The sequence below is a fragment of the Vanessa tameamea genome, chromosome 23, assembly GCF_037043105.1.
Source record: "Vanessa tameamea isolate UH-Manoa-2023 chromosome 23, ilVanTame1 primary haplotype, whole genome shotgun sequence".
Lineage (NCBI taxonomy): Eukaryota > Metazoa > Arthropoda > Insecta > Lepidoptera > Nymphalidae > Vanessa > Vanessa tameamea.
Genome location: NC_087331.1, coordinates 1583883 through 1597800, shown reverse-complemented (window position 1 = coordinate 1597800; position 13918 = coordinate 1583883). Strand labels below are relative to the sequence as shown.

General features: G+C 30.5%; 2 protein-coding genes across 2 annotated transcripts; one reads left to right on the top strand and one right to left on the bottom strand.

Annotated features, from left to right (window-relative positions):
• The first annotated feature begins 23 nt into the window (after positions 1-23).
• Positions 24-3659, top strand: LOC113397719 (TIMELESS-interacting protein). Its single transcript, XM_064218696.1, has 5 exons — positions 24-207; positions 793-939; positions 1515-1651; positions 1993-2186; positions 2793-3659. The coding sequence occupies exons 1-5, from the start codon at positions 69-71 to the stop codon at positions 3634-3636; spliced, it is 1461 nt and encodes a 486-aa protein (XP_064074766.1). The 5' UTR covers positions 24-68; the 3' UTR covers positions 3637-3659.
• A 702-nt stretch (positions 3660-4361) lies between these two features.
• LOC113397721 (homocysteine-responsive endoplasmic reticulum-resident ubiquitin-like domain member 2 protein) lies at positions 4362-13761 on the bottom strand. Its single transcript, XM_026636174.2, has 4 exons — positions 13383-13761; positions 8036-8475; positions 6476-6697; positions 4362-6213 (listed from the first exon to the last, which is right to left on the bottom strand). Exons 1-4 carry the CDS (start codon positions 13515-13517, stop codon positions 5970-5972), a joined length of 1041 nt encoding a protein of 346 aa, XP_026491959.2. The 5' UTR covers positions 13518-13761; the 3' UTR covers positions 4362-5969.
• Positions 13762-13918: the final 157 nt, after the last annotated feature.

Sequence of the window (13918 nt, the reverse complement as noted above, 5' to 3'; positions counted from 1 at the left end):
ATTTGTATGATATCTACTTTAATGACTTTAATGAACTAAACACCTTAACCTGAAATATAAAAATTAATATGTCACTCTTGGAGGATGTTTTTCTCCAAGATGAAGCAAATGAAGCCCAGGAATTAGAAAGGGTTATAGAAGGCGACGAATTTGAAGAAAGACCTCGATCAGATAGCGATGAAAACAGTGAAAAAGAAGACGAAGCAGGTACATCATTTTGTTCTATTAGCATTCACACTTTAAAACAATTTCTTAAATTATTGGATCTATATTTTCGTGCATTGTTTGTACTGAGGGGGACCAAAAGCAAGCTTGTAAAGGAGACTATTTATCCTTTTTAAATATTTTTTATAATCTTAACTGTTTGTACCTTAGGATCGTTTTTAATGAACAAAATTATTAGTCTATAATTCTTGTTATTAAAATGTATTTGCCATTAGCCATATTAGCCTATTCTAATTGAAAAAGAAATATAGATAACCAAACCATGTATTTCTTGCTATTTGTTAATAGCCTTCCTAGAGTGTGCACTAACAGTTAACTATTAACCGCTTACTTCCACTTTAATTTTCTATAGCAGATTATTTAAGCCGAGGTTCACCAAGGAAACCAATACAATTTATCAATTTATCTTTATTCTCCTTATATTTTGTATAAGCCAAAGATAATAGTTTTATTTTTGTAATTTAATAAGTATCAATATCATGTCATACTCTATTTAATGAACAAACCAAAATAAAAACAAAATATTTTTCATTGACTATGTGTACTAATTTGTTGTTTCCATTGTAGAGGAAGATAAAAGACGAGTCGATCCAACAACAACTAAGACCAGACGCGTAATTAAAAATCCAAGGTTTGTTTTAAACCCAGCAAGGCTCATGGGACCTAGGGGTATACAAGTTATACCTGATCACTTCAAGGATTTCAAATTTAAAGGTGATATTTTTTGTTTAAGATTAAGGGAATATACAATAATATAAACGATTTATTGAATTGATATTAATGTTTGGGAAACATTTTGAAAATTATCGTAAAATAATTAAAAAAACTAAGACCAAATCATAATCATACATCATGTTTAAAATGATATGTTAAACAGAACTTAACTGGACATGAATAATATAGAAAATGTATGTTAAATATTAACCCATTAAATGACTTTTGACATCTATAAAACCATTATATACATACTAGTAAAATTGTCTATGTTTAATCTCATTGTATTTTATTAGTGATATTTGATCACTTGGTGGTGGGGCTCAGTGCAAGCCTCCGTGAGTAGGTACCCACTATACGTACATTACATCATATTCTACTGCAAAACAGCAATACTTGGTATTGCCATGTTCCAATTTGAAAGGTGAGTGAGACATGTTCACTACAGACACAAAATACATGACAACTTAGTTGCGAACCTTGCGAAGGTTGGTGGAGTACAGACAGGGCCAATAGCAAAATAATATTGCTTTGAATGGTAATGTAAGACATAAACAATGTTTCTTTTTCAACAGGTAAGGGACACGAAAAAGAGGACTTAGATTTAGTGCTCAAAAAGCTAGAACACTGGGCCTACAGATTATACCCTAAGTTTCAGTTTGAAGATTGCTTGAAGAAAATTGAAACACTAGGGAAAAAGAGACCTGTTATGGTTTGTGGACCTCATTTTCATTTCAATGACTAATAGATGGACAGAACTAGTAATTGTTTTTTAAGAAGACTCCACAACAAATTTTATGTTATGACTGAGAATATTCTACCATGCACTTTTACTTTTTTAATTCTATGTATAATATTCATAAAAAGTTGAATATTGTGCATTTCGAAATATGGTTAAACTAGAAGGTAAAAAAGGTATAATATCACTTTAAAAAAAAAACATAAAAAATTCAATTACATAAAGTAATTTTATACAATCCAAACTAGTATTATAATTGCGAAAGTGTCCAAAGCCGAGGGGGAATGCTAGTTACAAACTTCAAAATATTGCAGGTACATCTGCACAAAATAAGAACAGATCAATATCTGACTGAGGAAACTGTGGTTCAAAAGGATTCAAGTGATGAGGAAGCACCCCCAGAGGATGAATTTGATAAATTACTACAACAACAAATTGAGTTGGCAAGATCAACTCCCGCCCCAGGGTCTGTTAAGAAAGTGCCGATTAGCCCCATTAAAGAAAACAGGTAAGAAGATATATTGACTTATTTACATTACTTATCACTTTAAAACTATTCTTTCACACTTTGAAAATTTATTCAATTATCCATTCACTGCAAGCTGACCATTGTCGACGATTTAAAAATGACGTCATAGGCAACTAGAGTACTATTTAATAAGATAGTGAGGAAAAATAGTAATGATTATTTGGAAAAAATCCGTTGCCGGTCTGACTCGGATGCGATGCGGGAGGCGTCGTCATAGGCAACGGGAACCTCGATGTGTACGACTTAGTTTACTAAAATTTAAAAGTTTTAACAATCTCTCCAATGAAAATGATCCCTTTGGAAGTAAAAATTCATTGAGTGCTCTGAGAATAAAATTTCAAGATCGAATTTGTGTTCAATTATGATATAGAATGTTTTATCATCCCAAAGATGTGTATAACAATTTCCTTATGAACAATTTAACCTGATATTAAGCCAATCCATAAGTATATCATTAATTTTATTTAATCATTAGCAATTTTATCTGGTAAAATGATTTAGTTAAATTAAGTAAACAAATGCATAGAATCAATGAAAACTGCATGAACTATTACTTATATATATAACTTCAATATTTTGTTGCAGATCTTTAATTATGCCAAAAGCGACATCATCACCATCCATCAGCGAAGAACAAAGAGAGAGAATGTTGAAAAACAGAAAACTCGCCGAAGAAAGGCGCTTAGCACGACTTAAAAACCTTTCAAATGCACATATTAATGTTGCGGAAAGTCAAAGTACAGAAGTTATAGAAACAGCAAATCTACAAAATGGTAATGATAATACTGAAAATATGAATATTAATCCATTAACAGATGATATAGTCGAAGTTAATACAGAAATACCAATTAGAAGACACAATAGATCTAATGTTATCGACAGTTCAGACGAAGATGAAATAATGACAGTTAATGAATCAATTACGGCTGATGTACATATACACAGGCCAATAGATCATGGGCCAAGAAAAGTTAATTCTATCACTACAGAAAAAGCTCAAGATAATGACATTGTTACTGAAGATATTGAGCAAGTTCCAGAGAATTCCCATACAGAGAATACAAATACATTAAAACATGATTTAATTGAAAGTGGAAATAATGATTCTGAAAATGTTACAAAGAATGATAATTCTAAGGACAAATTAGAAAAAACACCATCTTGTAATAAAAATGACGATAATGACATTATTACCGAAATGATTGAAGAAGTTCCAGTAGAAAGTAGAATTAGTCATTCAGATATTGTTGAAACCGATATACAAGAAACAGATAACATTAATCAAATCATGAACTTGACTGACAGTAAAAATTTTGTATCTGTAGAAGACCAAGTAAATATTCTTAATCAAGAAACAGTTGTTAATCATAAAGATGATGTTGAAATTATTGAAGATTTAATGGATGTTGATTTTAGTGATGATTTTTAAAATAAAACTGAAAAAGTAAGTTGTTTCTTTTTTCTAAGTATTCATTGGGGCTATTCTATTGCAACTCAAATGTAATATATCTGTTAATGTCTAATGGGATCTGAGCAGAAACCATATTCGTCTAGATAATCATTGAAATCTTATTGTGGTTTTGTTACAAATTTGTTAAGGTAGTTAAGTAATAATACAACTTTTTGTCTTGTGTAAATTAGATTTTTATATAAATTAAGAACCTAACATTTCGTATGAAAATAATTAAACAATAATTTATCAAAAAAAAAACAACTGATTAGTTATAGATCAAGCTCAAGAAGAAATTTTTAAAATTTGAAAGTGGGAGAGACGAACGAATGCTGTTCCTAAACATTCATTTTATCTTATGGTTATCTATTTTATGTTCCATATTTCACATTGCTAGCTACTTATTAAGCTGCTTTAGAATATAAATGGAATTGATCAAGGTTAACTGTTTTACAAGCTTTCTGGTGCTCAGGTCTGACACTCCACGGTTATTGAGAATTTCTGGCTAAAAAAAACAAAATGAAATTAAAGAGATAAACCTAGGTTTATTTACCGGCTTAGGTGAGTTTGCCGTCTACGACACGGGTATGAAAGACTGTGTTAGCGTGACAACCACAGCGTCTCCCTTACTGTGTTACGTTTGAGGCTCCTCAGAAGATCATTAAAACTTATACAAAACTGAATGAACAATTAAAAAAACACCATTGTAAATTTTAAAAATTTATTCACGAGATCGCAAACGAAAACAGAACTTATCACAGTATGATTATGATTTCATTTCGCATGCTCTTAAACTGTTTACATAAATAACCTTAATTATATTACAAAATGCGTGATCTTTGTTTGACATAAAAACTGGGTATAGATTTATGTAACTATAAAACAATATTAAACTAACTAAATCATGGAAGTAATAAAATTCCCTTTTAAAACGAGACAGGCCTGTTTCAAGCAAAATTACATTTCGACTTTACATTAATTTTCTCTTTTAATATGTTTACCCAAACCTCTGAGTTAGATAGCTGGAAAGTAAAATTTCTATATCATTTGCTCATGTGACAAATTAACCTCCATCAGCTCAAGTAAGACTTTTTTTTACAAATTCAAAGCGCTGTAACGCTTAAAACGCAGCAGCCTTACTAATGACTAAACCAAATCAACTTGTACCTCCAACCATCACATGAGCAGATCTTACATATTTCGAAATGTTACCGAAGCGTTCTAACCATCATTCGATTCGAAAAATATTCAAGCCATTACATCATTTCCCAATTAAAATGTTAAAGCAATATTAAATATTACCTATAACATCTAATTAATTATATTATATTTAACAAACATCGTACCAATTATGAACAAAAATATTTTTTCACCCATGACTTAATACTTTAAAATCTACAATTACATGAACAATATTTCTATACCTAATACAGATAACTATTTTTATACCATATAATTAATAAATGGCAAATTTTAAAAGCAAAAACGATCATAATAATATTTACAAAAGGACAAAATGTTAATTTCCTCTGTACATATTTTTAATATCATCAAAATATACGTAATTCTAACACAGGTAAACTAGTTATAGTATAAGTTATATACAATTAATATTTGGTTTAACGTCAGTTCACACGTTTAAAACATTCATACAACCATATATTTCGCGGTAAAACTTTTTTTTTATAAATATTATGTATGCCAGTAACTGAATTAGGGGCACTCGGGAATAATAAAAGATATAATGCTGACCAATTATATGACAATAAATCTCAGTATTTAAATCAGTTTAAATGGACCTAACGTTAGTTGGATTGTAAAAACATTAGACACAATCTGTGATTGACCAATCAACATGAACAATCACGTTCAATGTGTCCGCTGATTGAGCCGCCATTTGGCACTTTTGACACATTGACAATAACTGTCGCAACTGTCAAAGAATCGAAGAATCAAATCACGCATTATTTCCGTCAATTTAGTGTTGCTAGATTTGATTATTTAATAATTATTTGAATGTCACTCAAAGGTCACAAAGGTTTACCTTCAGCGAAGTTATATATCACGGCTTTGACAATAACTCGAAGTATATAATAAATAATTTTTTTTCGAAGATAATTCAACATGCTCTCGTATATGCAGTGTTTGTAAAGCAATTACATTTTCACTGGTATTTCATCGAGCCAGGCAAGCAAGTATATGATATTAAAAAGTTATTTGTATCATTTTTATATTTTTAAGAAATCAATTATGAAGTTTCGTTTTAAATACTTGAATGGTGTTAAGAGATCTAAATCGCTTTAAAAGAAACATTAATTTGTATCCGGTATTAATGACGCGAAAAATGACGTGAATATCATCCAAGTAACCGATAGCAAGGATTGTTGATTATCGTTATCATTTTCCTGCTGTTCGTTCGGTTGTCGACTGCCTTGATTTTGTTCCTGGTCGTCGTTATTTTGCGGTTCGTTTCTTTGTCCGTTGCGCGGTTCGTTACGGCGTTGCCCGTTATTTACTGGATTCACGTTCAAGTCGCGGAAGAAGCCTATTTGGTGTCTGCAATTAAAAAAATTATTTACTGTTATAGCATACTGTTTCTTTAATATTAGACCGATTAATTTTACCACTTATGCTTATATAAGCATTAATATTATAAACATTTCTTGTTGCCATTACACCATATTTTTTACAATTGCAACTTTAAGTGACAAGGGTTGCCAGAAATAGCATCAGGAACGTTTCGTAACCTTTAAATGTTAGTCGAATTGCCCCCTTGGTTAGTCATTGAGTACTATTACAATATGAATTATCTACTTACAAATAACCAGCTGCCGCCAACAATATAACGAGTAGAAGTCTCGCAGGGCTTCCGTACAAGCAGAACAATGACAAGAGTATCGCAAATCTTGAAGCCGCATACAAATTGTCCAGCCAGTCTCTCGCTGCGCCCTCATCTAGCTCTGGCTCTGGTGCCTCCGCTGGTGGTGGTGGGGTTTCTGTTGCGGGTGGAATCGCGGTGTCAGTAGCCATTGCTTGTCTCCTGAAAATTGGATTGTAATTATAATTTCGTCTAAAAGTGCAAAGTAGCACATTTTAAGGACTGGTAATTTAAAGTACTGTATTTTCCTCAGTCATTCACTGACTGTGACTGACTGTCAATACGAAGTTTATATAAGTAACTATAGTAATATTTGGGTGTCTATTCAACTGTATGACTGTAAAAAATAATTAATGAATATTCGACGTAACAAGTTTTAAAATGATGAATGAAATTTACTTGAGTGCATTTCAGATAAATTGATTGCGTTATTTGGTTTGACATTGAACTGGTATAAGATACAGTCGCAAGATTTGATCCACTCACATTTTTTTTTTCGTTTCGTTAGGTTACTTTGACATTATTTTCCTCTGAGTCTTGTTGTTTCGTATGAAGGAAAATAGTGTTTTGAAAATTCTATTAAACTCAACAAAAACGAAACAATTTTAACGTCAACGCTCAATATGAACAAATATTAATATTGATCTATTTACTAACAAAGGCGCGCCCGCCATATTATCATCGTGCGTAAGTGAGTGACACTCGTGCCTACAAGTTGTCATAGTGTGCGTGAGACGAATCAGAGTACAGACAGAAAAATAATCAAATTAAGAATATATTTCTTATTTTATTAAAGCACCGATAAGTTAGTGAATATTAGTACTTGAACATTCCATAATTAAATTTATTTATAAATATAAATTAAGTTTCAATTTAGTTGTTTTGTATTTTCCTTCGACATATGTTGTTGTTATACTGTTTACTTTAGTGTGGGTGGCAATAATGTTTAATGGTATCATCGATATTTAAACTCAAACTCAAAATTCCTTTATTCAACATAGAAGCATCACACTTACTTATTGATGGTCAAATCAAACACTACCACCGATTCGGAAAAAGGAACACCCTGACCTGAGAAGAACCGGCGTAAGAAACTCAGCGGGTCTTTTTTTTTTTGTCAAATTAAGTAGATACATAATTGTATATGAATAGAAACAGCCAGGAGGCGATCGTTTCATTCCCAAGGTGTGCTATCAAACAAACTCACTAATTGTATACCTTTCGCACACAAGCGTTCTTTAACATTTTTTTTAAATTTGGCAACAGAAGCATTTTGAACGCTTTCTGGGATCCTGTTGTAGAAGCGTATACCTTGCCCCATAAAAGAGTTACTGATTCTATGCAGTCGAGTAACAGGAGTAACTAGATTGTGTTTAGTCCTTGTACCAATGTTATGAGAATCACATTTTCTCATAAAAAAAAATAATATTTTTCCGTACATACAAAACATTACAAGAATATATATTGAGATATAAATATATTATAAATATTTCTACTCACATGTTAGCATATTGCTGCATATATTGCATATATGCCTGTTGCATCATCAGCATATGATTGGCCATAGATGCCGGATCATTCGGAACAGGCAGGTAGCCTTCTCCGAAATTATAGTTAGGATAGGGCGGAACCCTTCCATAGTTGTTGACGAAGGATGTGAGATAGTTCTGCATTTCGACCGTGTGGTTTTGATCATTTTGCCTCATTTCCGGTCTTGGTGTAGTTTCTGTTGGGCGCTGAGAATTCTCCGTCGTGACATTTCTCTGTCGTAGACCGTCCGTCTTAGGTACTTCTGGGGTATTTTCCTGCATTCTTTTCGATGAGCAAACTAAGTGCATAGTATGTGCTATTTGACTTTCATAGTTTCTTAGCACGTCTTTTAAAATGGCGTTGTCCTCTAACAGCTGACCAGAATAGATAATTTTCTGCTCGTCTGCTTTCTGTAACGGAACAAAATTATTGTTACATTTTTTTGTCTGCATCTATGTATTATATTATGTACCTACTAGCTACCCGTCCCGACATCACACGATACAAACATTGTCTATAAACTACAATTAAAACAAATAAAAATTCTTGTTTTTTTTCCACCAGATTGAAAACCAGATGGACCTACGAGAGATATGTCTTTTTCTTTCACACCAGTTACCCATTTAGAGTAACAAAGACAGAACATATTTTATTTAAAATACCTACAAACAAAAAAAAAATAACTTCATGTTTACGATAACTGTTCTATTTAAATATTTTTTGTTTAAAGATCGTAATAAGAAATATACATAAAAAACTTGATTTAACCTTTGATCCATAAATCGATAGATAAACGGACGTATGAATTAATGCCGCCATCGACTATGTACATATGTATATACTCACGTTATTCTAAGGCTTATTCTACACAGTAAGCAGTTTAACGCCGCGTTTTAATAACGGCAGCAAATCGCATACGGCCAACGGCGTCAAACATCAACTGTTTACAGCTCGATCAAGCTACATAACGATTTATTTAGATTGCATCATTGCAAGCTTAGCCTCTAAGTACGCACGTACCTCGTACCTTAATATGTTGATCTTGTTTGCTAATACCGATGACCAACAACTAATAAAAGCGCATCAAAGGACTATCTATAGCATCAGAGGAACTGGTGAGAGCTATCTCGTTTTATACGAATATTGAAGATATTTTTGAATTAATAAAACGGTACGGACGGTACTTTCATTTCTTTCATAAACGCCAAAACACATATACATGATAAGACATTGCATGGTGGCAAGATTCGAAGTCGTAGTCGATTAAATGTGATGATAACAATCTCATATCTTTTATCGAAACCCCGAGACAATAAAACAAACACATAATGTAGATTTATCTATACTGATATTATTAAAAGAGAATTTTTTTTTTTTTTTATAGTACTACTTTAAATATTTCTTGAACCATAACCTACAAAAGAAGTTACATTAACCAGAAGTAACATCACTAATTTTATTGACATAAGAAATAAGTTAGTCTGAAATAAGAATAAGAATGCCTCATACTAACAAACAGAATGCCACGATTTTTTAAATGTTCGCATAATTTTAAATTAACTGTGAAAGACTGAAATATCTTTTCGCCGTCAACGAAATTAACTTTTTATTAACGTTTTAAATACAAAGTGAAAGTTAGTATAAAAACATGTAATCATTACTGGGCTTTACCTACGTCACCATTTGCGTGCAACGATATTTTGTACAATATAGACGACGAACGTCTAGAATATTCTTTTAAATACTAACCAATTTATAAAAATTAAACAACATTTTACGACTACGAAATGCTAGGCAGTTAGTTGTTATCAACAAAAAGCGATTATATTTATTAAAAACATGTTGAACGTATACGGTTATTAATTTACTTTTCTATTGTTTAAATTCGAACACGTATTTCAAGGTTATATTTTTTATTTAAAGAGAAACTACTTTGAGCGTTTTAGATTGAATTCATTGTTAAATTAAAATGAAAATATCATAGTCTTTTGCGTAACATTGCAATGTTCTATCAGGATCTTAGATGCAAAGTAGAAGGCAGACGGCGCACGCGGAGTTTTCAATAAAACGAAGCACCATGTAGAACAATGATAAGAACGTTGATTTACAAAGATGTGTGTGACCTTGTTTCATATACATTTTCAATGCGTACACAACCAAATACAAACTGCTGTTGCTACTGAATAGTATTTACCCTATTTTTGCATATTTAAAAATTGTATCAAGAAGTTATTAATATTATTTTTTAATAAAATAATTAAAAATATAGGTATATTTTCCACAATCTGGTTAACTACAGAGAAGGTAAGTCCTGGTTAACTAGTAAAACCGGGCAAATTAAAGTTATGTTGGTAACAATATTATTAATTGCTTTAATTTTGTTTACAAATACCCCATTGGATGGCATTTTAAAACAATAATTGATTATTATCTTGTAATGTCTAGCGCGTCCGGTTTCTCGTATAGCAATGATAAGACATTTCAAAATCATCTTTCTTTATCTTTTTTCCTCACGAGTTTCTTTTTATTTCTTGATCTGATTGATTAGAAAATTAAGTTTGACTCATTAAATTGAGTATTGACTAATTTTAGTGACCGACCAAATTGACGGAAAATTTGTCAATTCCATTTGAAAATACTACCGCTGTTTTTAGCTGTGTCCATTAAAGTTCAAAAAATGCATGTAACAGCTAAAACGCGCGATTTTGGCGGCTTGAAGTTAGTGAAGAGGGCTGAGTAGATACTTTTTTTGGGAACAACAACGTGGGTTTCTACCCTCTAATTATGACTAGATTAGAATTTTAATTATATAAATGGTGGTTTACCGTTATTATCGATTGTAAATGGGATTTTTGTTTAATGTATCTTAATGTGTCTATGGCATTCTTTGGTGTGTAAATGCCATCAATATTTTTCACTCAATCTACTTAATAAAATATTATATTTACATACTAAATATAACATTAGTTTAATGTTTAAACTTTGTAAAAAATCTGACTGTTTCCCCTATTCAATTTTAAGAGCGAAAAAGCGAGCAATTTTGAAAGCGATTGGTTTACGAATAACTATTTAAAAAAAAATCAACAAACATTTTGATTCTGACGATCAATCCGATCATACTGAATATATCAATATTTAAATTCGAAAAACAGAAAACGATTACGGAACTCACTCTCGTTGTAAAATCATAAATTACAAGCGGCAAAGTCTACTTAAAATAAATTGAGATTCGATTTAAGATGACCTCTGACCTAGGCGGGTAAATTAAGCCACCACGTAGAATGTTGTATAAAGTAATTGGGAAATTTATTATTTATTATAAGATATATAAAAAGACACAGTAATCTTTGTAGATTCTAGTCTAGTTAGACATCACATATTTTAAAGATCCTACATAATCTTGACATGACAAAACAGTAAAAGATTGCTGAAAATACTCTCTGTATCAAGAGAAACAGCGATTTGTCAAATGATGCATCTTAGCACTTTTTGTAGTTGTAAAGGGAGGATCTTGCACCAATTTTATAAGTGATGATGAGACATCATTTTGAGCCCCAATTAAAGCAAAAGTTCTGGCACAAGCAAGCAATAAAAAAAGAAAATGTATTAGACAACAATGAACATATTTTGGGCCAAAAAATATGCATTTTTGGCATAGTTTGGACCTCTCATCATATTATACATTTAAATTATTCAAGGATTTTTGTATAGTTTTGCAAATTCTTAAATAGTTAACCCTACATATACTATACATGCGAGTTTGTCTTGAAGAGTGAACTCCTGGTAGGCTGACTTAGTTTGTGCATACTTTAAGTGAGTAAAATAAAGTTATTCCATTGAAGAAATGGATTAATATGAATTTAAAAAAAATATTGTATCTTTTATTATTTTTTTCAAACAGACTCTGTATTTATGACGTAAAATAAATATATTATTTACAATAATTATTTCATCAACATTGAATTTTTATTATTACTTACTAAATAAATAATGCAATCTCGGACGTATGTATGTTTGATAAAAACTCAAGATTACAGACTCAAATTAGATAAACAATTACATATATCATATCATTAATGACTTCAGAATAAGTAATAAATATTCCAGAGTTTATAGTGAATTTTTAAAGACATTGCTTTGACCTATAGATTTTAGCTCATGAAAGAACATAAAACATCAATCACATCTTTGGCTTACTGTGAGAATCATTTAAGTACAACAATTTATTAATTACCTGCATTGATTGTTATGAATTATTTATCTATCTATAAAGTACATACACATTATTATTTTTCAATATAACAATATCATATCAGCTATAGCATATGTGTGCATGATATAAATCGTATTGAGACTTAGCAATTGGTTAATTTAACTTTTATGGTAGAATACTCTTGTAAAATTTATTTTTGTAATTTTAAAATTATATTACCCTAATGGGTAATTTATTGTTAAAAACAATTTTATTGTTTTGTCATTTAAATCTATATATAATTATATGAAAATACATTATTATTTTTAATTAAATATTCATATATGTATCATGAAGGAAAATTAATTTTAAATTAGTCTGATTCAATAATGCTTTTCAAAATTACATTACATACAATCTGATGGTATATGTTATTATTTCAAGCACTTAAAATTGCTACATACTGATTTACATGACATAGATTTCTGATAAGTGTGTGTACTATAATTTATATATGCAAATGTAATATAACAATGTCCACTTACATTTTAAATTTTATTTGTGATTATATTTGTCAAATATTAAATACTTTATTTATCATTAGCATGTAAAATATTTCACACCTATCTTAATGCCTGGAGACTGACTGGTGCTGATTTTTAGCCAAGAGAATCAGAATTAGATTCAATGAGGAAATGCTAGTATTATTAGTATTATAGATATAGTCACAATTGTAGTACTACAATTAACTTATATATACTTATTTAAGTTCTGAGTATCTCAAATAATTGTCACGTAAATAAAAGTATTAATAATAATTTAATTTCAAAAGATGGCAGAAACATACCATTTTTTTCCCCTTTTCTGTGGTGTATCTAATTAGGCAAGTTAATTATGTTAACTATGTTTAATTTATTTTTAATACAGTTATACAAGCTATTTATTCTTACAACATTTTTTAATTTTTTAAATGAAATTTCGTAATTGAAAATGGAAATATAGTTGTACATATTATGGTCAGTTGCAACTACGTAAAAGTTTAATGATAAAATGATTGAATTTATTTAGTTTGTTATTATAACTATTTTGTTTGTATCCGAGGAACGATAACAAATAAAATATTACCGGTTTGCTAGGATAAACTTCAGATAGGTGTCCTTTGAGTTGTCTGACTGTCCATGACGACTCACACTCGATATTCTGATCATCAATTTGCTGATTAGGAGCCTTTACAATCAGTGTCACGTTATCTGGTATCATATTTGATCAATTGTCACACTGTTAGATAATAAAAAACACTTATTTCCACTCTGTATTGTACTATAAAATAGAATTTGTATAGTAGATATATTATTTGTATGATGTAATATAAGTCAAACTAAGTGGTACAACTGTTATCAACACAGCACTGATCAAATATAATTGGATTATACGTAAATAAATACTCGCTAAAATAATTTAAGAGACCCCAGTACTTGTCAATTTGCCATCAAATTATCTGTCCGTTTTTCATTGGTCCAGTAATGAATATGAATTTGAGATTGTAGTTAGTTGTTTTCGTTGATGTTAAATCTCTCTTGTGATTGGCTTAAACCGCTTTACTAAAATATAAAGGTAATATGATTGGTTGTTTGTAAAAAAGGTTTCACTACAACATTATG